The sequence below is a fragment of the Chiloscyllium plagiosum genome, chromosome 32 (genome assembly GCF_004010195.1).
Source record: "Chiloscyllium plagiosum isolate BGI_BamShark_2017 chromosome 32, ASM401019v2, whole genome shotgun sequence".
In the NCBI taxonomy this organism is placed as follows: Eukaryota; Metazoa; Chordata; class Chondrichthyes; order Orectolobiformes; family Hemiscylliidae; genus Chiloscyllium; species Chiloscyllium plagiosum.
This window is the reverse complement of record NC_057741.1, coordinates 25,101,054-25,128,381: the sequence shown is the minus strand read 5'-3', so window position 1 is coordinate 25,128,381 and position 27,328 is coordinate 25,101,054. Positions and strand designations below refer to the sequence as shown.

At 40.2% G+C, this 27,328-nt stretch overlaps 2 protein-coding genes across 3 annotated transcripts in view; one reads left to right on the top strand and one right to left on the bottom strand.

The window, feature by feature from the left end:
• The window catches only part of igfbp7 (insulin-like growth factor binding protein 7), a 23,186-nt gene extending 957 nt beyond the window's left edge, over nt 1-22,229 (top strand). Inside the window, exons 2-5 of the mRNA XM_043674272.1 lie at nt 16,932-17,041; nt 19,903-20,019; nt 21,077-21,185; nt 21,914-22,229. Of these exons, the coding sequence (XP_043530207.1) occupies nt 16,932-17,041; nt 19,903-20,019; nt 21,077-21,185; nt 21,914-21,930 (353 nt within the window). The 3' untranslated portion in view covers nt 21,931-22,229. The remainder of the gene's footprint in view (nt 1-16,931; nt 17,042-19,902; nt 20,020-21,076; nt 21,186-21,913) is intronic.
• A 14-nt stretch (nt 22,230-22,243) lies between these two features.
• Nucleotides 22,244-27,328, bottom strand: part of polr2b (RNA polymerase II subunit B) — a 50,069-nt gene continuing 44,984 nt past the window's right edge. For both annotated transcript variants that reach the window (XM_043674270.1, XM_043674271.1), the window contains 3 exons: nt 26,267-26,427; nt 24,895-25,090; nt 22,244-22,600 (listed from right to left, as the gene is read on the bottom strand). In XM_043674270.1, the coding sequence (XP_043530205.1) occupies nt 22,511-22,600; nt 24,895-25,090; nt 26,267-26,427 (447 nt within the window). In that variant the 3' untranslated portion in view covers nt 22,244-22,510. The remainder of the gene's footprint in view (nt 22,601-24,894; nt 25,091-26,266; nt 26,428-27,328) is intronic.

The window sequence follows — 27,328 nt, the reverse complement described above, 5'->3', positions numbered from 1 at the left end:
AAGAGTGAGAGAAAGTGGTGGAAAGAGAGACGAAGTGGGAAAAGGTTTGAGAAAGTGGGGAAAAGAATGAGAGAAAGTGTTGGGAAGAGAGAATAAAGTGGGGAAAAGAGTGAGAGAGAGAGAAAGTGGTGGAAAGAGAGATTAAAGTGGGAACAGGATTGAGAAAGTGGGGAAAGAGTGAGAAAAAGTGGTGGGAAGAGAGAATAAAGTGGGGAAAGGAATAAGAAAGTGGAGGAAAAGGATAATAATGTGGGAAAGGAGTAAGAGAGAAAGTAGCGGAGGGAGACTACAGTGAGAACGGGGTGACGGAAAGGAGAGAGTTACAGAAAATGGGAGGAGTGAGCGGAGAGAGAGAATTAAGTGGGGAAGCGAGAGAAAGTGGCGGAGACCAAAAGTAGCGAGAGGAAGAGGGAGCAGAGAGAGGAGTGAGGAGAGAATAAAGCAGGAAAGGAGTGCAGGTGGGAAATTATGGAGAGCTGAGGAAGTGGACAATTGTGTGAAACAAATAAAACAGAGGTTACTGGAGAGACTCAGCAGATCTGAAGGGTCAAAGAAGGGTCACTGGACCTGAAAGTTAACTCTGCTTTCTCTCCACAGATGCTGCCTGACCTGCTGAGTTTCTCCAGCAATTGCTGTTTGTCTTTCAGATCTCCAACCTCCGCCGTTCTTTGTTTTGTTACAGACTTGGTTGCACAGAAAGCCCACAGTCAGGCCAAATATGTCAGCTCGTGAGTGATCTTTCAGGGAAGCTTTAAAGAGTAAACTGTATTTTGTTTTGTAGGGTTAGGAGTAGGGCTCCTACAGCCCCCGCCTCACGCGGCCTCCCCCAGCTCTGGGATCAGTTTCAGCCTCCCCCCTGGCACTCCCCTCCCTCCTGCCTGATACACTGCGATACACTACCCTCCAATCCCCAACAGGGCGGTAACGTGGGGGTTTTTGAATTCACCCGTGGAGTTGAAAGGAGGTCCAAGCTGGGAATTGATTCAGGGCACAGTCCCCCGCACTGCACTCGCACTGATTTCCGAGGTCTAAGTGAGAGGGTGTTACCCTCTGCAGTTAATGTTGCTCCCAGCTCTCCAAATGCTCTCTTTCTCGCCCTCGACGCATTTTCTACCCGAGAATTCCGTTCTGGACGTGGTCAGTGATCCATATGCAAGCTGCACTGGCTTTCGGAACAGCTTTTTGCTCGTTTTCACCCGAATTTATTTGCATATTACTGAAATAACCCACAAAACTGCATAATCAGGTAGCACTTTAAAAACCGTTTTTTTTTTGTTAAAATCCTTGATATATTTAAGAGCTGTTACGTGCTGGAGGTACGTTCAACCATTTTCAATAGTATTATCAGCAAACTTTGTCCACAGGTAGTATGTTTCACTAGCTATCCCGACTGTAAGGAACTGAAATGATTAAAAACAGAACCATTTGCTAGCTACATTGGTGTCCGGCTGTCAGTTACTTCGTAACTGGATCGTAAAGATTTTAATAACTTTTTAAATGTGCCTTCTTGCCTCTTAAGCGGGCACATTTAGGAGGAACTAATGAAGTGGGAGAAGGATAAAGTAATAGACGGGATGACAGAGAAAACGTGCTGGTCGGGCATGACATAAAGTAGGAGAGGGTGAGAGGAAAGGGATAGAGAAGGTGGGAGGAGTGAGAGGAGAGGGCAGAGATAGAGAATTAAGTGGGGAAACGAGAGAGAGCGGAGAGAGAGAAGGCAGAGAAAGGGGAGAGAAAGTGGGAGTGAGAGAGGGGGGAAAGATGATCAGTTTGGAGTGAATTTGGGAAATGAACAATTGCTTAGATTTGAATGGATACTGGGATCCTAGTTGGTTGCACAAAAGACGCACGCTTAGCCCAACTCTATCAGTTCGTGAGCTCTAACCAGCGGCCTTTACGGATTATTTTATTTTAATTGAAAAGAGAATTAAAGAGAGCGGTGGTTACTTGGGTTTGGGGGTGTGGCCAGTCTGTGAGCTGCCTGTCTCCAATGCGATACTGTACTTTTATCCATTCATGCAAAAGGTCGGGGGCGGGGCTGGGTGGAGATGGTAGAGGTTGGTGGAGCTCGATTTTCTCTGGACAGGATTTTCTCTGAACGAGCTTGATTGCTCCCTGATCTTTTGCCAGTTTCAGGTGAAGTGAAATGAAACTACTTGCAATCTCATGCTCTCAGGATCATATAGCCTCTTTCTTTCACTCCGCTTATAACATTTTTATAACATGATTAATAACCAGTGGGCAGGAGGTTTAGCGGGAATGTGAAGGTAAGGAAAGGTCCATTCAGAGGTTGGAAATCTGGAACACACTGTCTGTAAGGGCTGAAAGATGTAGAAACCCCCATAACATTTAAGGAGTATTTCAATGTGCATTTGCAATGCCAAGGCATACGAGGCTATGGGCCAAGTTCTGGAAAATGGGATTAGAATTAGGTGGTTGTTTTTGACAGGCACTGATTCAATGGGCTTAAAGGCCTGTTTCTGACGTTAGACCTCTCGGACTGTAAATCCTTAATTCCTCATTGTATAATCCAGCCTGAGATGTCAACACAGAACTGAATTGTTAGTGACATCACATGGTTGATATGTTGATTAAGACCAGCCCCTAATGTGGCTGCATGCAATGGATTAGTTCAAAAGTAGATTTTGCACGTACAACTCTGAGCTTGCACTAACTGAATCATGTCAAGTCGGTGCACAGTTCTTTGCCACAATTAATATGATAAAGCTGTAATTCAATTGGACATAATAATCGTTTTTTTGGATGACACGGTTTGGAATGACAGATCCCATAGAACATTTTGAACATCTGTGAATTATCCCATCTGACATTACATCCTGAACAAAAAACAGATCCTCCATTCACTTTATTCCCTGTATGCAAATTAGTATCCATGTAGGCAGCAACACTTTAAAAGTAATCTGTTGGTTGTAAAGGTTTTGGTAGATCGGATGATATTATGTGTAAATTCAAATTTGTTCTTGAGGATGATTTGGAAATTAAAACATCCTTCAGATGGAAGGTAACTTGTGAAAGATTGTTTTCATGGATTGATAAATCATTAGGAAATTACTCAGTTTTATCACCCTTTTGGTAAGAGGACTTCAACCCTGAGTCAGGGACACTATTCAATATGCGTTGTAAAGGTTTTGGTAGATCGGATGATATTATGTGTAAATTCAAATTTGTTCTTGAGGATGATTTGGAAATTAAGACATCCTTCAGATGGAAGGTAACTTGTGAAAGATTGTTTTCATGGATTGATAAAATCATTAGGAAATTACTCAGTTTTATCACAAAAAAGTCAATGGGAATGTTAGAAAAGATGTTTCACTCACAGCCTTAATCAAACAGGGAATGCTTTTCCACAAATGGCTACTGAGATGGAGACCTGTTCAAAAGGAATCAGATGCATATTTCAAAAGGAAGAATGTAAGAAGACAGATGGAAACTGTAAGGGAGACAAATGAATAAAGCTATTTGAAAATCTGCACTTGCACAGAAAGATTGGCCAAAGAGCTTATTTCTGTGCTGTGGATTAAGTTATTATATCCAGTGGAATTGTAACTATCATAAAGCAGTATGGTGGCTCAGTGGTTAGCACTGCTGCCACATAGTGCCAGGGACCTGGGTTTGATCCTACCTTCGGACAACTGTCTATGTAATTTGCACATTCTCCCTGTGTCTGTGTGGGTTTCCTCTGGGTGCTCTGGTTTCCTCCCACAGTCCAAAGATGTGCAGGTTAGGTGGATTGGCCGTGCTGAATTACCCAGTGATGTGCAGGCAAGGTGAATTAGCCATGGTTAATGTAGGTGGAAGGGTCACTGTGGACAAGATGGGTTGAATGGTCTGCTTTCATGCTGTAGAATTTCTATGATTCATATCAATTGTGGTAAAGAACAGTGCACATATGTGACATGATTGAGTCGGTGCAAGTTCAGAACTGTATGTGGAATGTCTACTTTTTAAATGCAATTCACCACAAGCAACCAAATTAGGGGCTGGCACATCAACCTCATAATTCCTATCAACTGAAAATGTTTTTTAGAAAGAAGTGACTTAAGAAATCCTAAAAGAGGAAGTGTTTTCATATTCAATAATTAAACAAGCCATAACTTACTCTACTGGGACATTGCAACTAGTTTAGACTTTAATAAAGTTGAAGTTAAACTTTAATGAATTTTCTGAATAAATTAGTAAAGTTGTTTCTGGCAGTCCCTTTTATTCACCATTTAATGAAATATCTCTACTGTTTCTTCAATTCTCTGCACAAAGGCAGGTCTTAACGACAGTGCCACAACCTCTACCACAGGTTGGGCAAGGAGGCAAATCCTGAAACCACTCAAGTCAGAATAGGGATTAAACCCCGTGGCACCATTTTGATCCACACCAGTTATCCAGCCAACTGATGCAATCAGCACTCATGTAGTCAAATGCATGTGATAGACTGGAACTATGGACAGTGATAATGGAGGTTCCACTTTCTTCCTAACACATGGCTAACCAAGAATCTCTCCTACCCTTATTGCCTGTTATTGGTAAGGATATGCACATTGATACTCACCCTTTTGGTAAGAAGACTTCAACCCTGAGTCAGGGACACTATTCAATATGCAGGAGGACTTTCTTCATCTCCAATTATTCATCTGTCTGTATTTCCCTCCTCTGTAATTAAAATGATATCAAAGTCATTTTATGTGATTCCCAAACATGATTTCTCTGGAGCAAGGGTTATCATGGCTGGAAGTGGTGGTTCTCAGGCTAGAACTATCATAGAACATAGAACATAGAGCGTTACAGTGCAGTACAGGCCCTTATGCCCTCGATGTTATGCCGACCTCTGAAATTAATCTGATGCCCATCTAACCTACACCATTCTATTGTTATCCATATGTATGTCCAATGCCCATTTAAATGCCCTTAACGTTGATGAGTCTACTACTGTTGCAGACAGGCCATTCCATGCCCCTACTACTCTCTGTGTAAAGACACTACCCCTGATATTTGTCCTAAATCTATCACACCTCAATTTAAGGCTATGTCACCTCATGTTAGCCTTCACCATCCGATGAAAAAAGCTCTCACTGTCCATCCTATCTAACCCTCTGAATATCTTATACGTCTCAATTAAGTCACCTCTCAATCTTCTTTTCTCCAACAAAAACAGCCTCAGTTCCCTCAACCTTTCCTCGTAAGACCTTCCTAACATCCTAGTAAATCTCCTCTGAACCCTTTCCAAAGCTTCCACATTCTTCCGATAATGCGGTACCAGAACGGCACGCAATACTCCAGGTGCAGCCTTACTAGTGTCTTGTACAGCTGAACCATGACATCGTGGCTCTGAAATTCAATCTCCCCACCAATAAATGCCAACACACCATATGCCTTCTTAACAGCCCTATCAACCTGGGTGGCAACTTTCAGGGATTTATGTACCTGGACACCAAGATCTGTCTGTTCAACTACACTGCCAAGAATTTTAACATTAGCCCAGCACTCTGCATTCCTGTTACTTCTTCCGAAGTGAACTACCTCACTCTTTTCTGCATTAAACTCCATTTGCCACTTCTCAGCCCAGTTCTGCATTTTGTCTATGTCCCTCTGTAACCCAAAACATCTTCAGCACTATCCACAACTCTGCCTAAGTTAGTGTCATCCATAAATTTACTAACCCATTCTTCCATGCCCACATCCAGATCATTTGGAAAAATGACAATCAACAGTGGCCCCAAACAGATCCTTGCGGCACACCACTGGTGACTGAGGTCTAGGATGAACATTTCCCATCAACCACCATCCTCTGTCTTCTTTCAGCTAGCCAATTTCTGATCCAAACTGCTAAATCACCTTCAATCCCAAAAGTCAGTATTTTGTGCAATAGCCTACAGTGTGGAACCTTAACAAACACCTTGCTGAAATCCATGTACACCATTTCAACCACTTTACCTTCATCCATCTGTTTTGTCACCTTCTCGAAGAACTCAATAAGGTTGGTGAGGCATGACCTACCCTTCACAAAACTGTGTTGACTATCCCTAATCAAGGTATTCCTTTCTAGGTGATTATAAATCCTACCTATTACAACATTTTCCAACACCTTACCCACACCAAAGTAAGGCTCACTGGCCTATAATTGTCCCGACTCCCCTTCTTAAACAAGGGAACAACATTTGCTATCCTCCAGTCTTCTGGCATTACATCTGTTGACGACGATGACATAAAGATCAAAGCCAAAGGCTCTGCAATCTCCTCCCTGGCTTCCCAGAGAATCTGAGGATAAATCCCATCTGGCCCAGGGGTCTTACTTATTTTCAGATCTTCCAAAATTGCTAAATCCTCCTTTGTGTCAACCACAATCCCATCTAATCTAGTAGCCTGTATCTCTGTATTCTCACTGACATTGTCCTTTTCCAGCGTGAATACTGATGAAAAGTATTCATTAAGTACTTCCCCATGTCCTCAGATTCCACACACAACTTGAGGGTTTGGTTAAGAAAAAGAAAGAATCATATGTCAGGTATAGACAGAATAGATCGAATGAATTCTTAGAAAACTATAAAGGCAGTAGGAGTAAGAGGGAAATCAGGAGGGCAAAAAGGGACATGAGATAGCTTTGGCAAATAGAATTAAGGAGAATCCAAAGGATTTTTACAAATACATCAAGGACAAAAGGATAACTAGGGAGAGAATAGGGCCCCTCAAAGATCAGCATGTCGGCGAGGGAGATGGAGGAGATAGTAAGCGAGTATTTTGCAATAGTATTTACTGTGGAAAAGGACATGAAAGACATAGAATGTAGGTAAATAGATGGTGACACCTTGCAAAATGTCCATATTACAGAGGAGGAAGTGATGGATGTCTTGAAATGGCTAAAGGTGGATAATCCCCAAGACCTGATCAGGTGTACCCAAGAACTCTGTGGGAAGCTAGAGAAGTGATTGCTGGGCCTCTTGCTGAGATATTTGTATCATCGATAGTCACAGGTGAGGTGCCGAAAGATTGGAGGTTGTCTAACGTGGTGCCACTGTTTAAGAAAGGTGGTAAGGACAAGCCAGGGAACTATAGATCGGTGAGCCTGATGTTGGTGCTGGGCAAGTTGTTGGAGGGAATCCTGAGGGACAGGATGTACATGTATTTGGAAAGGCAAGGACTGATTTGGGATAGTCAACATGGCTTTGTGCATGGGAAATCATGTCTCACAAACTTGATTGAGTTTTTTGAAGAAGTAACAAAGAGGATTGATGAGGGCAGAGCAGTAGATGTGATCTATATGGACTTCAGTAAGGCATTCGACAAGGTTCCCCACGGGAGACTGATGAGCAAGGCTAGATCTCACTGAATACAGGGATTTGGATACAGAACTGGCTCAAAGGTAGAAGACAGAGGGTGGTCGTGGAGGGTTGTTTTTCAGACTGGAGGCCTGTGACCAGTGGAGTGCCACAAGGATCAGTGCTGGGTCCTCTACGTTTTGTCATTTACATAAATGATGTGAGCATAGGAGGTATAGTTACTAACTTTGCAGCTGACACCAAAATTGGAGAAAGTGGTGGAGGTTAGTACAATCGCAACATTTAAAAGGCATTTGGATGGGTTAATGCATAGGAAGGGTTTGGAGGGATATGGGTCGGGTGCTGGCAGGTGGGATTAGATTGGGTTGGGATATCTGGTTGGCATGGACGGGTTAGACCGCAGGGTCTGTTTCTATTTGTACATCTCTATGACACGATGACTAAGTGCTTCCCCTATGTCCTCAGATTCCACACACAACTTCCCACTACTATCTTTAATTGGCCCTAATCTTAATTGAGTCATTCTGTTATTTATGATATACCTGTAGAAGTCCTTAGGGTTTTCCTTGATCCTATCTGCCAACAACTTCTCATGAGCCCTCCTGGCTCTTCTTAGCCCTCTCTTTAGATCTTTTCTGGCTAACGTATAATTCTCAAGCTCCCTAACTGAGTCTTCACACCTAAATCATAGCTCCCTCTCTCGACAACTACCTCCCTGCCTAATAGGTATAGACTTATCAAGGACCCACAGTAGCTGTTCCTTGAATAAGCTTCACATTTCAAGTGTGCCCATCATCTACAGTTTCCTTCCCCATCCTATGCATCCTAAATCTTGCCTAATCACATCATAGTTGCCTTACCCCCAGTTATACCTCTTTCCCTGCAGCATATCCCTTTCCCTGCCCATTGCTATTGTAAACATAACTGAATTGTGGTCACTATCATCAAAGTGCTCGCCAACTCCAAATCTAACACCTGGCCAGGCACCAAATCCAATTTGGCATCTCCCCTTGATGGTCTGTCCACATACTGTATCAAAAAGCCCTCTTGCACACAATTGAAGAAAAATTGACCCATCTAAACTACTTGAACTATAGTATTCCCAGTCAATATTGGGCAAGTTAATGTCTCCCATAACAACTACCCTGTTACTCTCGTTCCTATTGAAAATAGTCTTTGCTATCCCTTCCTCTACATCCCTAGAACAATTCAGAGACCAATAGAAAACTCCCAATAAGGTGACCTCTCCTTTCCTGTTTCTAACCTCAGTGCAAACTACCTCAGTGGATGAGTCCTCAAACGTTATCTCAGCTGCTATAATACTACCCTTGATTAACAATGCTACCCCCCCCCCCCACCCCCCCATTTTTACATCTTCTCTGTTCTTACTGAAACATCTAAATCCCAGAATCTGCAACAACCTTTCCGCCCCTCTTTTTGCTATGTCTCTGAAATGGCCACAACATCGAAATGACAAGTAACAACTCATGCTGCAAGTTCACCCACCTTATTCTGGATGCTCCTAGCATTGAAGTACACACATTTCAAATCAACATCCTGATTGCTGGTGTTCTCTCGGGACCTTGTAAACCTATCCCTGACCTCACTACCCTCAACCTCCTTTATACAGGAACTACACTTCAGGTACCCATCTCCCTGCTGCATTAGTATCCTCAGCTCTAACCTACAATCTGCCAGCTTAATAGCAGGCAGTGGTTAGCAGAGTTTTGTTTCCAACCTCGGTCGACTGTCTGATTAGAGTTTGCACATTCTCCCCGTGTCTGAGTGAGTTTGCTTTGGGTTACTCTCACAATCCAAAAATGTGCAGATTAGGTAAATTGGTCATGCTAAGTTGCCTGTAGTGGTCCAGGGATGTGTAGGCTAGGTGGATTAGTCAGGGGTAAACATAGGGTAGGGGATTGGATCTGGGTGGGTTACTCTTCGGAGGGTCGGTGTGGACTTGTTGGGCTGAAGGGCCTGTTCCACACTGTAGGGATTCTATCTATGATACTCACTTTACATTTAAAGTAACAGTTTGAGCCTTTATCTGCTTCTCAAGCATGTAAACAGAGGAAATAATATAGTCCCATTTACAAGGGACAATTCACAAATATGTTGCAGTCAGTGAGTCACCATGTCAAGTGTATTCTCTGTTCTAAAGTGGAGACACTGCAGCCACTTTGCACACAAGCAGCAATGAGGTAATGACCAAAAAAAGTCTGTTTGTGATGTTTACTGAAATGTGAATGTGGGACAGGACCTGCCAAACTCCTGTACTATTTCTCAAAAGTACTCTGGAATATTTTTTATCCACCTCAGGGGGCAGGCAGGGTCTCCACTTAATCCCTCATGTGAAAAACAGCCTCTCAGACAGTGTAAAATCCCTTCAGCACTATGCTAAAGTATCAGCCCCAGTCTCTAGGGCAAGGTTTAAACTCACAATCTTCTCAGAAACAACTGGGTTAGCATTGAGCCAAGGCTGACAGTTGAATCAGTTGCACTCTCGTCACCCAGGTAGCTGCATCAATCCACAACCTGAAGCATGTGATCACCCACAATGATGTTAGGTGGAATGTAATCCTTGCCTGGAGCTAGTTAGAACAGAAGAAAGATCTTTTTTATTCTGAGAGTTGTGCCAGATTGCATGCAATCTGTTGCAAAGTGATTTGTGATTGTTGCTCATCATCTTGAGGGTGGCTCATGACAGCACAGTCATAATAGGTAGGAATTAATGATTAAATTCTTCTTGGTTTTAACTTGTGGTGTTTTAGAATTGTAAGTCTCACGTAAACCTGATGCTGTTATCATAGTCAGTATAAGCACATAGGAAAGGGAAATCTACAGTCTTTTCCCAGCTTTCCCACTGTGCTGATGAAGAGTGCAACCAATGATTCCAGGGAAATGTTCCTGGCTTTCTATGGCAGTAATGACTTGTAGAAGGCTGACCAAACAAGACTAGCAGTGTGGGAGTATTTGCAAGAGCATCGGGGTCACTATATATTCTGGGACCAAGCATGACAGTCTAACTAGCAACAGATGGGGTCTGAATTGCAGCCAAGATTCCAGAAGATTTGGGGAATTTGTGAATTTTTCAACTCCAAAGTGTATCACAAACAGTGCAAATACCCATCACTGACGTTTTAAAATGGGTAACCTGCCTGTGACCTCACCAATTTTAGTTGGGTCAGCACTGGAGGTCATTGTTGGGTGGATTCCCAATATTTACATTAGGGACTTTTGGGCTCAATGCTCTTTCATAAAATGTACTGCAGCAGTTAATGAAAGACTTTTTTTGTTAGCTGCGAACTCATGTCTGCTCTTGTTTGTAATAAGCTTAAGATTCCAAACTCAGGCACATTTTATTATGTTCTTTGAGAAACTTAAGCTAGCCTCTGTTGTGGATCTGTATTTGTGTCCAGTTAGGCAGAATAAAAAAGACTTTCTTCTCTCAATTATCTTCCTGAAGTGTAGCAACTATGCTTTGCATCATTAGCAAGTCTGTCATAAAGATGGAAAATAATGTAGATACTGAAAATCTCAAACAAAAATAGAAAATGCTGGGAGCGCTCAGCAAGCATGGAGAGAAATGTTAGTGCTTTGGGGATGACTTCCCCTCAGTTTTATTTGGAACAGAAGGAGACCATTCAGCCCTTCAAGTCTGTCCTACTATTTAATAAGATCATGACTGACATAATTCAACATACTCAACTTTTCCCCATATCCCTCAACAGTTTTGCTGAACAAATATCTAGAAATCACAGATTTGAAAGTAATAATTGATCTAGCCCTCTGTGGAAGAGAGTTCCAAGCTTATCTCAAATATTGAGAAATTGTTTCCTAATTTCACTCCTGAAATCTATGGCTCTTCAAGATCATGTCTTCGAATTCTAGATTCTTCTCCCAATGAAAACATTTCTCTTATTTACCTTATCTGCTTCCATTAGTACATTTAAAAACTTCAATCAAGTTATTTTCTATCCTTTTAAATTCCAGGGGATACAAAGTTTGTTTGTGAAACCTCTGTTCATGGTTTAACTCTTGGTGACCTGTTATCATTCTGTTAAATTTGTGCTATTTTCTGTTCAAAACCAATATTTTATATCCATCCAAAGATTGGGTTTCCCAGTAATGACTCAGTGTGGTCTAACTCAACTCATTCTTTCTATATGATTTGGGCATAGAGAACAGAATGACTACACAAAGGTAATGGAATAATGGAGAAGACATTGGTTAATAGCATAGGTAAGGTAGGAGGTCCCAGTTATTGGGAAAGATGTAATTCATTATTAAAGGAAATGAAGAAATAATATGTATATTGAATATGAACATATGGAAGGGTCCAAATGGCTGAAGTATCTATTTCCCTGAAAGTATAATTGCTGGCAGAAAAAAAAGCCATTAAAAACATTTACTTTATGTTATAAATGGGACATTAAAATGAGAATAAACAAAATAGGTTATGCAAGGTAACATTTCAATCTCAATTAAGATATGTACCACTACAGTAGAACATCCATTAATGCTGTAGAGAACACTGATCAAAGATTCAACAAGATGACACTGGGGTTTGATGATGGCAAAATATGTGGAAAGAGTTCAAGTACAAGTAATATTACATTGGTGGCACTTAGGTTGGACAAGCTAGGCTTCTATCCAATGGGGTTTAGAAGGGTAAAGGTGACTTAATTGAAACATATAAGATTGTGAATGTTCTGAACATTGTGGCTTTCGAAAGGATGTTACCTCTTGTGGGAGATTCTATAACTAGATGGTCATTATTTTAAAAATAAAGAGGCTATCACTCAATTCAGAGAGGAAGAGGATTTATTCTCACAAAGTGAGGAATGTTTGGAATTCTCTTTCTCGAAAGGCAGTGGAAGGAGAGTTTTAGAGTATTTCAAAGGTAGAAGTGGATAGATTTTTGAAAAGCATGGAGGTGAAAATTTATCCGAGGGTATGTGGAAGTGTACAGTAATTGGATCAGCCACGACCTTATGAAAGAATGGAGCAGGCTCAAAGGATGAAATGGCCTACTCCTGCTCCTAACCTCTATGTTTGCATGATCTCCACTGCTTTGAGATATCTGCTATGTGTCACCCATGTCTCTGAGGCATTGAGTAGTGCAGGGTCACTGCTGCCCAATAAATTGTAATGTTAGTCTTGGGTTCGAGATCCTAGTGGTCAAATCCATTTATCCACAATTGGCCAAATACTGAACTGGAACATTGGAGGATGAGTTTTGTCATCTATGTTTGCCTTTATTGCTAGGAGGCTCGCAGGATATAGAACATGATCTACGGTTTCCAGCATCTCACCACTGACCTTTATCAATGAGGAAGATTTTATGTTGTGGGAGCTGGTTGGAAAATAAATATAGATTTTTGGGAATTTTCTGAAAGGCCCAATACCCCAAATGCTTCAAAGATGGGACTGACACTAAATGCTCCATCTCTAGACTCCCTTAAGCCTGCCCATCACCTACAAGGCACGCATTAGGAATGAGATGGGAAACTCTTCTTTTACCTTGATAAGTACAGCTGCAACTACTCTCCAGAAGCTCAGCACCATCCAGGATGAACAGTTCTGCTTGTTGTGAAGCCCATGCAGAGGCTTAAGCATTTGATCTCTCTCTCGCCATTGCTGTAATTAACAATTAACAAGGCAGCTTTGCTGGTACCTCTAAAATCTGTGACTTCCACCCCTTCAAACAACAAGGGCATCTGGAGCATGGGAAAACTGTGATCTTCAAGGTTCCCTCAAAGTCACAGACTGTCATAACTTGGAAAATATCCCACCATTACACCTTCATCACTTGATCAAATCCTGGAAATCCTTCTCTAACAGCAGTGTAAAAGTACTTTTACCACAAAGACTGCAGTTTACCATCAACTTCTCATGGATAACTAGGGTTTAACAGCAAATGCTGACCTTCCAAATGATGTCTATATTCCAAAATGTATTTTTAAAAACTGAAGACTTATACATTGTTGGTGAAACGCTATACAAACTATCAAATGTGACTAAAATGAACTAAAAGTTTAAAAACTTTCGACTTCATATTACTTTTGTTTTTAAAGTACCAAGAATGCCTAAGAAATCATGACAGATCAACATGGTAGTGTGCTCATTAGCACTGGATCAGAGTTATTTTGCATTGCATCAATCAAACCTTGTTTAATTCACTTTAGAAATATGCAGAAGCATGTCTAATCTTATTAATAGCTTGCATGCAATGACAAGTCTGGCTAGTTTTGATAAATGATTGCAGTCTATTAATCTTTTGCTGACCTATCAGCAGAAGTGGCTTTTAACCATTGGTTCTCGCATGCCTTTGTTAAGAATAGGATTAATAATGAACACAGCCAAATGCACAGAATCTTGTCTGAAAGGGTTTGCTGACAGTGCAATCTTTTCTATGGTGAATATTTCATTCCATCATAAATACGGGGTGGGGGAGTGGTAGTGGCTAGTTATCTTTTCCTCTTTGCATAGTTTGTTGCATTCTTGACTCCATTCCCGGTTTGATGTCTTTGAATGGTAACCTTGAGGTTTGTAAAGAACTGTTTATGTTCCTGTTGCAACTTACTGGATAAGTCTGGAATAATAAGGCCTGTTTATATGAAAATGTGTGTTAAGACTTAATATGTTGCTCCTAAAGCTTTTCACGGTTCGCATCAGTCATAAAACAAAAAGCAAAATCGCCATAGTCTTTATCAGATCATAGGTCTGCTCCTCTCTTTTGAGACAGACGACTAGTGGTGATTTAACCTGAGAGTCACCATGCTTCCAACATGGGCATGAAGTTGAGAAAGCAAGTCCTTCATGGTAACTTCAGCCATTGTGGGAATTGAACCCATGCTTTTGGTGTCACTCTGCATCAGAAACAAGCTGTCCAGCCAATATCTATATATAGCCCACAAAATTGCTTGGATACCCCTGGCTGGTTTAATGATATTGAGGGTTAGACTTTACTCCAGGGCCATTCTATAAGAATGTTTTAGAAATTTACATTATTTTAATTTGCCGTTTGTTGTGTTTTGTCATGGTAAGCTGGCCACTCTTACCTCAAAGCACTTCTGAAAAATCCAGAGCAGTGCAGTCCTCTAATGCCTGATCCACTCATTGGAGATTTTGAACGGGGTCTTCCCAAGCCCTGAACAATGTGGGCAATGGGAATAATTTGGGAAAATTGGGTGAAATGTCCTGTAAGTTTTTTCTTGATATTGAGACCAAGAAGTGGCGTTCTGTAACCCAGTCCTGGCCATCAAAATGAGATTATCCCTCGTGAGTGGCGAGATGCTTATTATCACCCTCATTATTATTTCATCTTGCCTGATTGATATTCTCCCTGAGATAGACTCTAAGTATTCTTGATGTGAATGTCAGAGTGGGTAACTGGTGACTCCAGCTCCCCATCTTTTACACTAGTCATCAGTGCTGCAGGGCACACTCCATATCCAGCGATCACATGAACCCCATGTCCAGAGGTAATGGAATTTGACACGTATCAGCCTGCCAGCATCAGCCTGGCACATCTCCCATCAACAGAACTTTCATGCTGCACTTTACAATGATGCAGCAAGGACATTTTAAACGTAGGGATAGGCACTCAACTCATGGATTGGACAAGGCCTGGAATTCCCCCTCTAAAGGCATTGTGGTCAACCCACAGCAACTGGACTGCAGCGGTTCAAGAAGGCAGCTCACCACCACCTTCTCAAGAGCAACTAAGAATGAGCAATAAATGCTGGCCAGCCAATGATGCCCACAACCTTCTAAAAATGAATATTTTTTTTTAGAAAGGCTGCATCTCAAGACAGCCCCTTGCTCTCTTAGTGCTCTTGTGTTTACTTCAATGCTCACAGCATCCCTGCCTTTCTTTCCATGTCTTTTTGCACATTGCCTCCTCAGCCAGAACTAACAGACTCACAGTATATTGGTAATGATTTGTCTTTTTGTGCAGACATAAAGCTTGTGACAGTTTTGACAGCTGGCATCAGTCCAGGAGGTGAACATGTTGCTATACAACATACATGTTGCACACCAACACCATGTGATAGTAGCATGTGCCAAACACACTGCATCTGCTTCAATCATGGCTATGTCTCACAATCTAAGGTGAGTAGGCCTCAGTTAAGTCAAAGGAGACATACTCTCCAGCCAGGGGGTTTGTGTACAGTAAATCAAGAGCAGCTCCAATATTGGTTCAGGAGCTTGGGCACAATCAACAGGCCCCTGGTGGAGTCTGAGTCAGGATTCTCTCCTCATAGTGAGTGAGAAGCCAGAAATCGGGCAGTGTCCCATTCATAAAACCTCATGAACCTTCTAGCAAGCCACAAAAACATAATGACCTCATAGAAAATAAAACAGAAATTGCTGGAAAAATTCAGCAGGTCTTGCAGCATTTCTGTAGAAAGAGAAATGGAGTTAACATTTTGGGTCCAGAGACTCTTCTTCGGAACTCTCCAAACTTGAAATGTTAACTCCATTTCTCTCCACAGATGCTGCCAGACCTGTTGAGTTTTTCAAGCACTTTCTCTAGCCTGTTCTCTAACCATGTCAGTGCACTTACCCCCAATCCAATGCACTTGAATTTTGGATGCAAATTCTTCTTGGGAACGTATTGAATGCCTTCTTAAAGTCCAAGTAGATCACATCCACAAAATCCCCCTTATCAACTCCTATAATTTCATGCTTGAAAATTTCTCATAGATTTATCAAGCATCATTTCCTTTTCATAAATCCATACTGACTCTGTCCAAGCCTGTCACTATTTTCCAAGTGCTTTCCTATTAAATGTTTTATGTTGGACTCATGCATTCCCCTATTATTATGACTGATCTGAAGGTTGCTTATTCCTCTGCCCATGGATCCTGTGAAATCTTGTTGTCGCCTCTGTTACACCAAGTGTGTTCCATCTTCCAGCATTATCATGGTGCTTCAAGTAACAGAAAATGTTATATATTTGCAGTCCTACACACTGCCCATCTCAGTCTCTACTTTCCTTGCACATTTGCTACTTCCTCAACCCAAATACAGTGAATGGTTTCCATTCTAGTGGCTTCTTGCACTGTCTTCCCTCTGATGTAGTTGGAATGCTGCATCTCCACCCGTCCCCCCTCACTGCTAATGCCCCACACCCCCATGTTAACTTTGGCATGACAGGTTAAATCTGTACTCTAAATATTAAATGTCTTAACCTCGGTGGTCAACACTGTCAAAGTGGCTAGAATTTCCCCTGGATATAGTAATAGCAGTGAAATATGTGTTAGGTGAATTTCAAGCCTTTGACAGTTTTCAAATCTCATGAAATACATCTCAAAGTGAGTCATTATCATGTGTTTCTCCCTCTGTTCCTGGTCACATGGGAACTAACCTCTGCTGTTAGTCCTCACTTTGTACAGGTAATATCATCATCAGCTGTCCATCAATTTGAGGCTAATGTCTATTCAGGGTCAAGAGTTTCTGCCATGGGTTTTCATGTGAGCGAGTAGGCCAATTCTTGACCCTCTAAAGTTTGGGCACATTGGGCAGGACATCTCACAGGGTTGTGGAATCCAAAATACAGGGTTTGCTTCTTTTCTTTCCCACATCTGTTGCTAACAGCAGAGAAACTAAGTTCATGTCGTTTGCCTTCTGCAGCTCCGGTCATTGTGACACAGCCCAAGGAGATCTGGAATGTCAGTGGGTCGCAAGTTTACCTTTCGTGTGAAGTTATTGGAGTACCTACACCTGTACTCACCTGGAACAAGGTTAGCAGATTTCAGTTACTTCTTTATATCAATTTGGTTTGAAGAGTTTAGACTTTTTTTTCTGTAACAGATTTCATGCAAGATTCTAAATGACCTTATGCATTTGTGGGTAATTTAAAACTTGGGCCACCAAATGTAACCACAGTGTTGAGTCAGTATTTGTGAGAGTTAATTAAAAAGTTTGCACTAATCTTATAATCCAAATCTGTATATATTAAGACTTAACATGTTGAAATAAAATAATATTTCCAATAAGATCTTTGCTTGATAATCTTAGTTGCTTTAGACCACAGATATATCAGCAACTCCATCAATCCCCTAGTTTGGACTCTCATTTTACCTGTTAACTATACCATATATCTGACCGTTGTATCTCTGCCAACTCTTTGCTTGAATGATCCAACCCAATCTCATGGACATATTTTCTCCCTATAGTCCAAAAGCTTCCTCTGTTTCAAATATTTATCCAGATTATACTCAAAAGATACAATGGTGTCTTCCTTAAGCACTCTCTATGACCATACATGCCATGACCTAACAGTAAATATATCTTTCGTAATTCCTCACTCTCTTAATAATAAATTTATTTCAACAAGTCTATCACTGACGTTCCTAACAACAGGAAATAGTTTGTTTACCTTTCAAAGTTTTTTTTAAAATAATTTTTTTACTGAATATTCTCAATCTTTCTCTAGAAAGGTTAAAAACAAGGGGAGATTATTTAGCCTCTTGAGCTTGTTGCACTGTTCATATAGATCATAGTTGATTTGCATGTCAAGTCAATGTATTCACCTCTGCTTCACATTCTTTAATAACCTGACCTAAGAAAATTCTTACCAGTACCAGCTTGAATTTATACTTAATCCAGCACCACTATCCTCTATGAAAATGTGCTTCTTGATTTAATTGCTGAATGACCTTGTTCTAGTTTAAGATTCTGCCCTTTTGTCCCGAACATCTGAGGAAGTTGCTTCTATTTATATACTGAAGAAAATTATTTTTATCAGAACGATTTCTCATAGTTTCTTTATTAGCCCTGTCAAATCCATTAATTATTTTAAATATATCTATTTGATAGCCCTTAATCTTCTCATTTAAAGGAATACAAAATTAAATTTATGCAATCTGATGTTATAAGTAACTCGTAAAATTCTGTATCATGGTGAAACCTTGCTGTAGTCTCTCCAAGTATCTGATGTTTGGTTCCCAGAACGGAATACAATTCTCTGGATTAGTTATGACCAAGGCTCTGTTTTACAGAAGGATTGCTTTTGTATTCCAGGCCTCTTGGGGAAAAAAACTCTAATGTTTTTAGGCTTTTCAATTAATTTCTGTCGCAGTAATCTGGATTTAGTAACCTGTACACAAAAATGCCTAATTTCTTTGGACTTCCACAGCCCCTAGCTAGCTAAACCAGATTAAAAATTTATTCCTGTTTTCACATATCCCTGAATCAAAGTGGATGGTCTCACAGGGTTCCATGTTGAACTCTACCTTCTATTGCTTTACCCACTCAGCTTCATCTATGACTTAACCTGACAAAGGAACGGTATTCCTCCTCAACCCAATTGTTACCTTTGAACGAGTTGACCATGAAAATCTGCTCCTATGGCTCTCCAACTTGGAGAAACAGCACTCACCTTGTTTCATCCTGATCAGTCCAGTTGTAGCAAGAGAATAAGCTTCTTTTTCTATTCCTCACTTTTACCGTCCATATCCCTGAAAGTTTTATTGTCAGCTACTTTCTATTTTTCACTTACACATTGTCCCTCAGCAACATCATCCAAAAACAGTCACTTTCCACAAATATATTGACAGTATCCACCTATACTTCACTGCAACTGTGAAATATTGGACCCGAAGATGTTCTTTTTCCACCTACCTGCACCATCGCAGTCAGCACCTATTTCCACCTCAGTGACATTGCTTAACTCCTTGGTTGTCTCAGCTTATTTCTACTGAAGCCCTCACTCATGCCTTTGCTACCTATAAGCTTGAATATTCCAGTGCTCTCTTTACCAACCACTCATTGTTCTACCCTCTGCACACTTGTGGTCATTTTAAGGTTCTGCTGCTCACGTCCTAATACACACCGTCCAACTCACCTATCTCCCCAGACTCTGCTGACAAACTTGCGCTCCATGCTAAGTGACCCTTCAATTTTTAAAAAAATTCTCATGCTGGTTTTCAAATCCTTTTATGACCTTGTCCCTATTTTGTGATCTTCTCCAACTCCACAATCTTCCTATATCTGACCACAGCTAGTTTGCCAACTTGAACTTCTCCAATTTTAAAATCTCGACTGCTAGTGGTGGTCTTACACTGGCTTAGGCCCTAAACTCTGGAATTCAACCTCCAAACACCACAGTCTTTCTCTCCTTCAAGAGAACGCACTAAAATCTACTTCTTTTACCAAGCTTTTGCTCATCTTGTTTGTGGCTCTCAGTGACAAATCTGACATGGGTAGAGTATGGAATTCAATATATTCTGTTGATTGACTGCATCTAAACTGCACAATAACATTATCATGCTCCCTTATAAAGTCTGCTCAGCTTATAAAGAATAAAAAAAGTCAATACTTTGAAGAGTCTATTGATGTTATCTTGCATTGAAGTGAAGACTGATTTGCTAAATATTTGCTCGTTTAAGTTTTCAAACCATTTATAGTGAAGGCTCTTAGCTCTATTTGTGCTGTTTGAGAACTGGAGACAATGACGTTCAATGAACAGACATCGACATGGCGTAACTTGTCTGGGGCTCATATAAGAAACACTTTGTTAAACATATGATGTGATCCTTCAGCAATTTGAAGCTGTGTGGGGAACTAAATAAGGCCATATTAATGTAGTTTTAAATAATAGGTAATGAAAACAGCAACTGGTGTGGAAAAGATGGAGCTGCTGCCTGGTGACCGTGACAACCTTGCTATCCAGACTCGTGGTGGGCCAGAGAAGCATGAGGTGACAGGATGGGTGTTGGTAAGTTTTTAAATCAATGTGTATGAATATTGAGAAATTCATGTCATCTCTACAAAAAGTAAAACTTTAAATTAACATCAATTACCCACAACTGAGCACTAAATTCACAATCTTGCTGTTTAGGGGATTTGACTTGTAGTGTGGTGATTGTGCATTAGACTCAAGTTCAACATATTTCCCAGCTTATAAAAGGGTTACAAAGCAGCAACTTGTAGTTAGATGTTTTATGGTGCCTTTCATTGATGTCAGGAAAAACAAACACTCATTTAAGGGAGAGATAAGGAAAAGTGAAAAGATGCTGGATTTAAAGACTCAGGCTTAGAAATTTGTCAATACCATCTCACCATCAATCAAAATGGACAATTAACCTCCTATCATGGAATGTGGCAAAAAACAAACATCATACCATACTGGGTCAGACTCCAGTTCAAGCATTCTGGGTACCCACCTAATACATGAAATAGGGCCTTTGCATAAGTAAGTAGTGGGCTCATCATATTTTAAGAGCACCTTCCTAAAATTAAGCAAACATAAACACAGCTAGTGCCAGAGCGCTCTAAAAACAGGAACTTATTTTAATCACTTTTCTCAGCTCCACTAGACTTTAATACCATTGCCACCCTTTGCTTTATCCCTACTCAATTACAAATTCTCTTCTTCCAAACCTTTCACAAGGAAAAGGAGCGGATATGAAATTGATTCATAAAACTGTCACTGTCTGGGCAGTCTGTTTGGGACAGAGAGCATTCCAATTTCTCTGAGTGTTCACAAGAAGCTGTCTATTTTGGACCTTAAGACAAGGTCAAAACAAATTTCCTTTAAGTTGAAGGATAGAAAGGTGGGCAGAAATGTAGCGAGACTAGTTTAGGGAAATTCCGTAATGTCACATCTAGTGTGCTGAAGACTGTCAATACAATAGTACGGTCTGCACAAGATTCAACAGGTGAAGGTATGGAGTGTGTTGAATTTTGAGGCACAAGGACCACAAACACAATACATGTAAATACTGCACATAATTTGGTGCCTTCCAAGCATACTTATTTCCATTTATATTCAGATCTCTCCTCTCACTGAAGATGATGCTGGAGAATATGAGTGCCATGCAGCAAATACCAGAGGAGAAGCTGCGGCTGCTGGAAGCATACATGTGGTTGAGGAACTAAAGAGTGAGTGCGGTGTCCCATATAAATAATGCAAATGTGCTACAATGTACATCTTGAACTTCTTTATTGCTGAAAGGACTGTAATGATTTTTTCTGTGTGCATATCTTTGTAGAAATTAATTTCAGCATGGGATAACTGAATCAAATTAGAAATCAACAGATGGGAGACATAAATTGACTTCTTTTTACCTGAACACTTTCTGCATAAATGTATCTTTTTAAAAAAAGCTAGCAAATGGCATAGGATCAGTATCAAGTTACATGGGGCAGGTTCAGTTTGTTGAGTAAGAGGAGGCAATAGATAGTGTCTGAACACCAAAATTGCCGTAATGTTCTGTGGAGTTTAGTGAGTGGAAATAATATAGGTGGTGAAGGGCATTGCATAATAAACAGAAAAAATGACAATGGAGAAAATAAGTCAGAAAATTATCTTTGCTCTCCAGAATCATGTAATAGTGGTTAGTTTGGACAGGGAAAAAATAAGAAAATGGTGACTTTGTGGTAACATCAGCAGTGTGTAATCCTGAAGCTCATGTCAAGGTGAATCCTACCTTTCCTAAAAATATAACTTTCTTGAAAACAAAATCAGAAAGTGAGATTCCTGAAAACTCAAGTATTTAGCAAAAGTGTGGATTATTAAGAGTCTTAAGACTTATATTTAAGATTACCATATATCTACAGCATAAAATTTGGGCATTCCTGTCTATTAACTTTGGTCTTTTATTTTATAGTGAAAAAGAAAGCATGAAAACAAAAATCAGTAAAAGGAACCAAAAGCCAAACACTGGCTCTGCATGGAGTTCATCTACTAACAGGGAATTCTAGGGATAAGTGCCACTCTGTATATTGCTTTTTGTCCCCAATGCATAGTAAATTGACTTTCCAAGGGATCATTTCTTAAGCATTTGGTTACTTATGGTTAATTATGCTTGTTGATGTACCTTTCATTTCACTGTACTTGTAATGGGATTTTTTTTATATTGGGGAAAGGAATACAAACATTCTGTATTATCAGGCGATAAATTGTATATAAAAGTTAAAACAAAACTTTCTACAAATGCTTAAAATACAAAATTTTATTTTTGTTTACACAACAAAGTCTACTTACAGTTCTGGCAAAAATAAAACCACTGATGAAATCACCAGTGAGAACAGTGAACACAAACAAATGTACGAAAGATCTGGTATTTTTAAGCAGTACCATCACATCATCTTTAACACATGATGTGAATCATTCTGCAAATAATTTTGCCAGTGGCATGTTGAACTACTTCAATATTTTGTCATATGCTTAGCCTGTGCAAGAACAGCTCAGTATTTACAGTCGATTAAGAAATCAACATTCGTGGTGCGATACTCATTGACATCAACTCCTGGAAAAGAAGTTTGCAGGCGTAGGGCATCCGTACCAACGAAATCTGAAAGTCAAAGAACATGATGATTAAAAGGCAAGCATCAATTTTCAAAAGCTATACTACAGACTGTCAACTGCTGTCACAGCGTTTTGCTCCATTCACATTTCTAACTATTTACTGTCATTTACTCTGTACACTCATTGCTCAAAATAGTTCATGGCTTTAAGCACTTCTCCACAAGCCTTCCCCAGTACGCTGGAGTAATCAGTATGTTGAATTCAACCAAACTCGCAAAACTCACATGAGGCTTTTATTTTTTTTAAAAAGTCTAATTGCTCTTAGGCAATTTGCATTGCTATGTTATCATCCCACTTTTTATCTACTTGCTCATGTCAATTTTAGCTACATTCTCAACTAGTAAGATTTAAAAATATTGACATGCTATGGTTTTCCTTTCATTTCTTGGGGATTGTACACTTGAAAACTATCATTCTCCATTGTTAGCACTCAGCATATTTTTCAGCCTGATCAACAGAAAGTCCCTATCTACACAGCATGGATACACAAAAATCCAGGAATATTGGTTCCCCAATGTACTGCCCAATCACAGAAGCTAATTCCCATTTCACCCACTCCCTCCTATTTGCACCTTATTTGAGAGGAGGTGAAATTACTCCTCTCAACGGTTTGAGTGTCGTGGATTTCATTAGCCCACAGTGCGGCAGACGAGATAGATTTTTAATTTAAAGTTGGTTGAAAGATTACAGACCATAGACAGGAAAGTGAAGTTGAGACCAAGGTAAGATCATCTGTGATTGTATTAAATGGTGGAGCAGGCTTGATGGCCTGGATTGCCTATTCTTGCACCTGGTTCTCTCATTTTTATTTGCTTTCACCTCCATTCTGAGCATTCAATCCAAAAGACAAAAATCACTACTTTCTACATAAACTACTTATTCCCTTTTTCCAAGCTTGAGATATATCCCCAAAATAAAGAACGTACGGAAATCTGAAACATTAAATAGGGTTTATCAGGTTCTCACATTTCAAAAAGGTTAACCATTAAACCATGGACAGTCAATTCAAGCCAGTTTTAGTTTTTTAGTCCATGCCCAGTAGAAACCATCTAAACTCTTTTGAAACACAACTTACAAGAGAAAGGAGACTTCATTTCCATCAGTCTAATTTGATTTCAGGTGCGGTTCAATCCAAAATCTAGACACTTACTGGTTTTGCATATTTTAGACAGGTACTGATGAGATTCAGAGTGTCATGGAACCATACTGCACAGAAGCAGACCCTTAGGTCATCCACACCAACCAGACAACCCAATCTCATCTAATCCCACTTGTCAGCACTTGGCCCATATCCCTCTGAACCCTTCCTATTAATTTACCCACCCAGATGCCTTTTAAATTCTGTAATTGTACCCAACCTCTACAACTTCCTCTCAGCACATTTCATACATGCACCATCCTCTGCGTGAAAAGTTACCCCTCAGGTCCTTTTTAAAGCTTGCCCCACTCACCTTAAACCAATGACATCTAGTTTTGGACTCCTTCACCCTAGGAGAAAGACATTGGCTATTCACCCTATCCTTCATGATCACCCCTCAGTCTTTGACACTCCAGGTAAAAAAAAAAAGGCCTCAGCCTATTTAGACCGTGTGTATAATTCAAACCCTCCGGTCTTGGCAACATCCTTGCAAAACTTTTCTACACCCTCTCAAGTTTAACAACTTCCTTCCAGCTGGACTGAGAATAAGGACCAAACATATGCAGTTGGATAAGAAGATCAATTGGAATAGAGGAGGTGGTGATGTAACTGGTTTCTGGTGCATGCTAGTCTTTTCTAACAGCAAATATGGATCAGAAAATGTTTCAAGATTTCCTTGCAACAATTCCACTGGGCTTTTTAAGCAGTGGAATACAACAAATATTGAGGGATTTTATCATGGAGAATCCCAAAAAAGCAACTTTGGTCAACAAAACAAACTATTCAATTTGGGGTACGCATTGACTTATTCGTTAGACACAAATGAAACAATGCAAAAATCTCAATAGAAAACAAGAGTCCACTGGAAAAAGCAATGGTCAAGCACTATGTGGTATTTCAACAACACACTGAGTTAAGCGTAGAAATATATGACATGCAAACAAAAGGAGAGAACTATATATCCCTAAAACAAGCCAAATGAAGTAGCTTGACAGACAGCATGCACAACATGGGTCTGTATGCCTAACTACCATATGTATTTCTACAAAGGAGATTACATGTATCGTTGAAAATTGCAGGATTAGAATGTTAAAACATTTGTGAGCTCTTTGGAAATCAGCTTCTGGATATTCAATACTTGCCTGAGTTTTGTTACGACATCCTCGGCATTCGTAAGTGTGTGTCCTGGTATTGGCAATTGCCATTAGTCCACATAGATTGCACACGTGCACCTGATAAGGATCAGAAACCTCAAAAAGCCTCTCTCTCAAAAACTGGGCTGCACCATGAGCAATCTGACAGTCTCGCTCCATCTCCCCAAAACGTAGACCACCATCACTGAAATAAAAAAAGTCACATTAAGACTATAAGAATATAAAGAGGATGCAAAAGAAAAAAAATCTGTAAATCAAATCAGATTATCTCTCAATGTCGTAATTACTCAACAATGCCTCTGACTACCCTCAAAGTAACAATATGGATGTACATGGAATAGTGTAGGTCAGATGAGCTTCAGATTGGTATGACAGGTCGGTGCAACATCAAGGGCCGAAGGGCCTGTACTGCGCTGTAATGTTCTATGTTATATGGGTCTCTGGCGAAAATACTGGAGCCGACTCCAGGTATGTGAGCTTGAACAGCACTCCATTCACCTGCTTAAACAATCATTCCCTCCAAAGTAACATGATTGTGGAGTGTATCATCTATATGACACTTTATAATAACATATCAAGGCTTCACGTGATCACCACCAAGCAAAAAAGGGTAATAGTTACATGCATGGAAATACCAACAACAGGGTGGATTTTGAGAGGATGTTATCCTTCATTGGAGAGAGTAAAACAAGGACAGTCCAAAATGAAAAAGTAACCTCATTTTCAAGATGGAGATGAAGAAGGTCTTTCGTCTATGGAATTCTCTTCCCCAAAAAAATAGCAGAAGCTCGGTCACTGAATTCATTCTGGGTTGAGTTCGGTAGGTTTTGACAAACTAGGAAGTCAAGGACGATGGGCGGCAATCAGAAAAATGCAGTTGCGACCAAAACCAGATAAACTATGATCTTGGTGAATGGCTGAGCAGATCTGAAGAACCAAAAAAAAAACCTGCTCCAGTTCCCAAGTCCTGTGTTTTTTATGGAACTGCAAGCTCCCCTCGAAGCTATACTCCATATTGCCTTGTAAACATAAAGCAGTTCCTTCATCATCTCTGGGTCAAAAATCTAGATGGTAGAAGCACTTTAGCACCCAGACGTAGCAGCCGAAGGCTCTCCAGCACCTTCTCAACAGCAATAAAAGATAGGCAATTAAAAGCTAAAAACTTATTTTCAAGTGATTTTTTTGAATACTAAATCATTTTTGAATAAAACAAGCCAGCTACACTCCTATATACACTGCAAATAAAACAAGTCACAAGATCATGAACAGTAGACAGCCCCTCACTATAATTAAAATCTTAATCAAAGACAATAGTTCCAAAATACTAATCAAAAACAAAGAAGTGTGAATTTCATCTTACCGAGATCTACCCTCCATAGGCTGTCTGTTCAGGATCTGAACAGGTCCTCGAGCACGAGAATGAATTTTGTCGTCTACCATATGTTTCAGGCGCTGGTAATAAGTAGGCCCAATAAAGATCTGTGATGTAAGTTTACGCCCTGTAAACCCATTATATAGAACCTAGTGGAGAGAGGAGCATGTTAATTATGTGAATATAGAGTAACTGAACACTAATAACTATTGTATTTACGTTGATTGACAAACAGAAGATCCTAGTATGGCACTCCTAGCACACATTTTATAAGTGGGGAATAAAGCTAATGCCACTTAGGCTGATTGGACTGTGCAAACAATGTGAACCTCAGTAATGGACACATCATTAGCACCTCCAATTCTTATACAGTTTGCCTATTCCCCAGAATGTTGATCCAACTCTTCATCCAGTATCCCTGAAAGACACATCTCTCAAGTCCAATGGCCATTGTTCTTGTTTGGGTCTGGCTCCTCAGCCTCCTAAACCAAACAGAAATTAGAGCATAGACAGAGGCCATCTAGTTATTTGCACTTGGGCCAGAACCAGCTCTGTAATTATCTATTGAGTCATTCTAATGCAGCCGTCTTTATGCTAAAAACAAATCCATAAAGGTAGATAGAGTTAAGAAACGCTAAAGGAAATAGAAAAATGCTTAATAGGCATTACAGGCTGAGTGGTTGAGATGGTGGTGGTGAAGATTTGAAAAAATCTCAATGAGATATGCAAGAAAAACAGTACAAGTAATTAAGATAACAGCATTAATCATCAGCAAACAGATGTTAACCAGTCAACAAACTGGCTACCTAAAGGTGCTGATGTGTTACCTATTGAAACGTTCTAATCCTAAATTAACCTCAAGATTTCTATAAGACGTGAGTCAAACAGTCAGGGCAGGCAGGGACAAGGTAGGACTAATAAATCAAACTGCATTATTTTAATGCAAGAGGCCTAACAGGCCCCTTGATTAACTCAGGACATGGTTAGGAACATGGGACTGGGATATCATAGCAATTAGGCTCAGGGATGGGCAGGACTGGCAGCTTAATG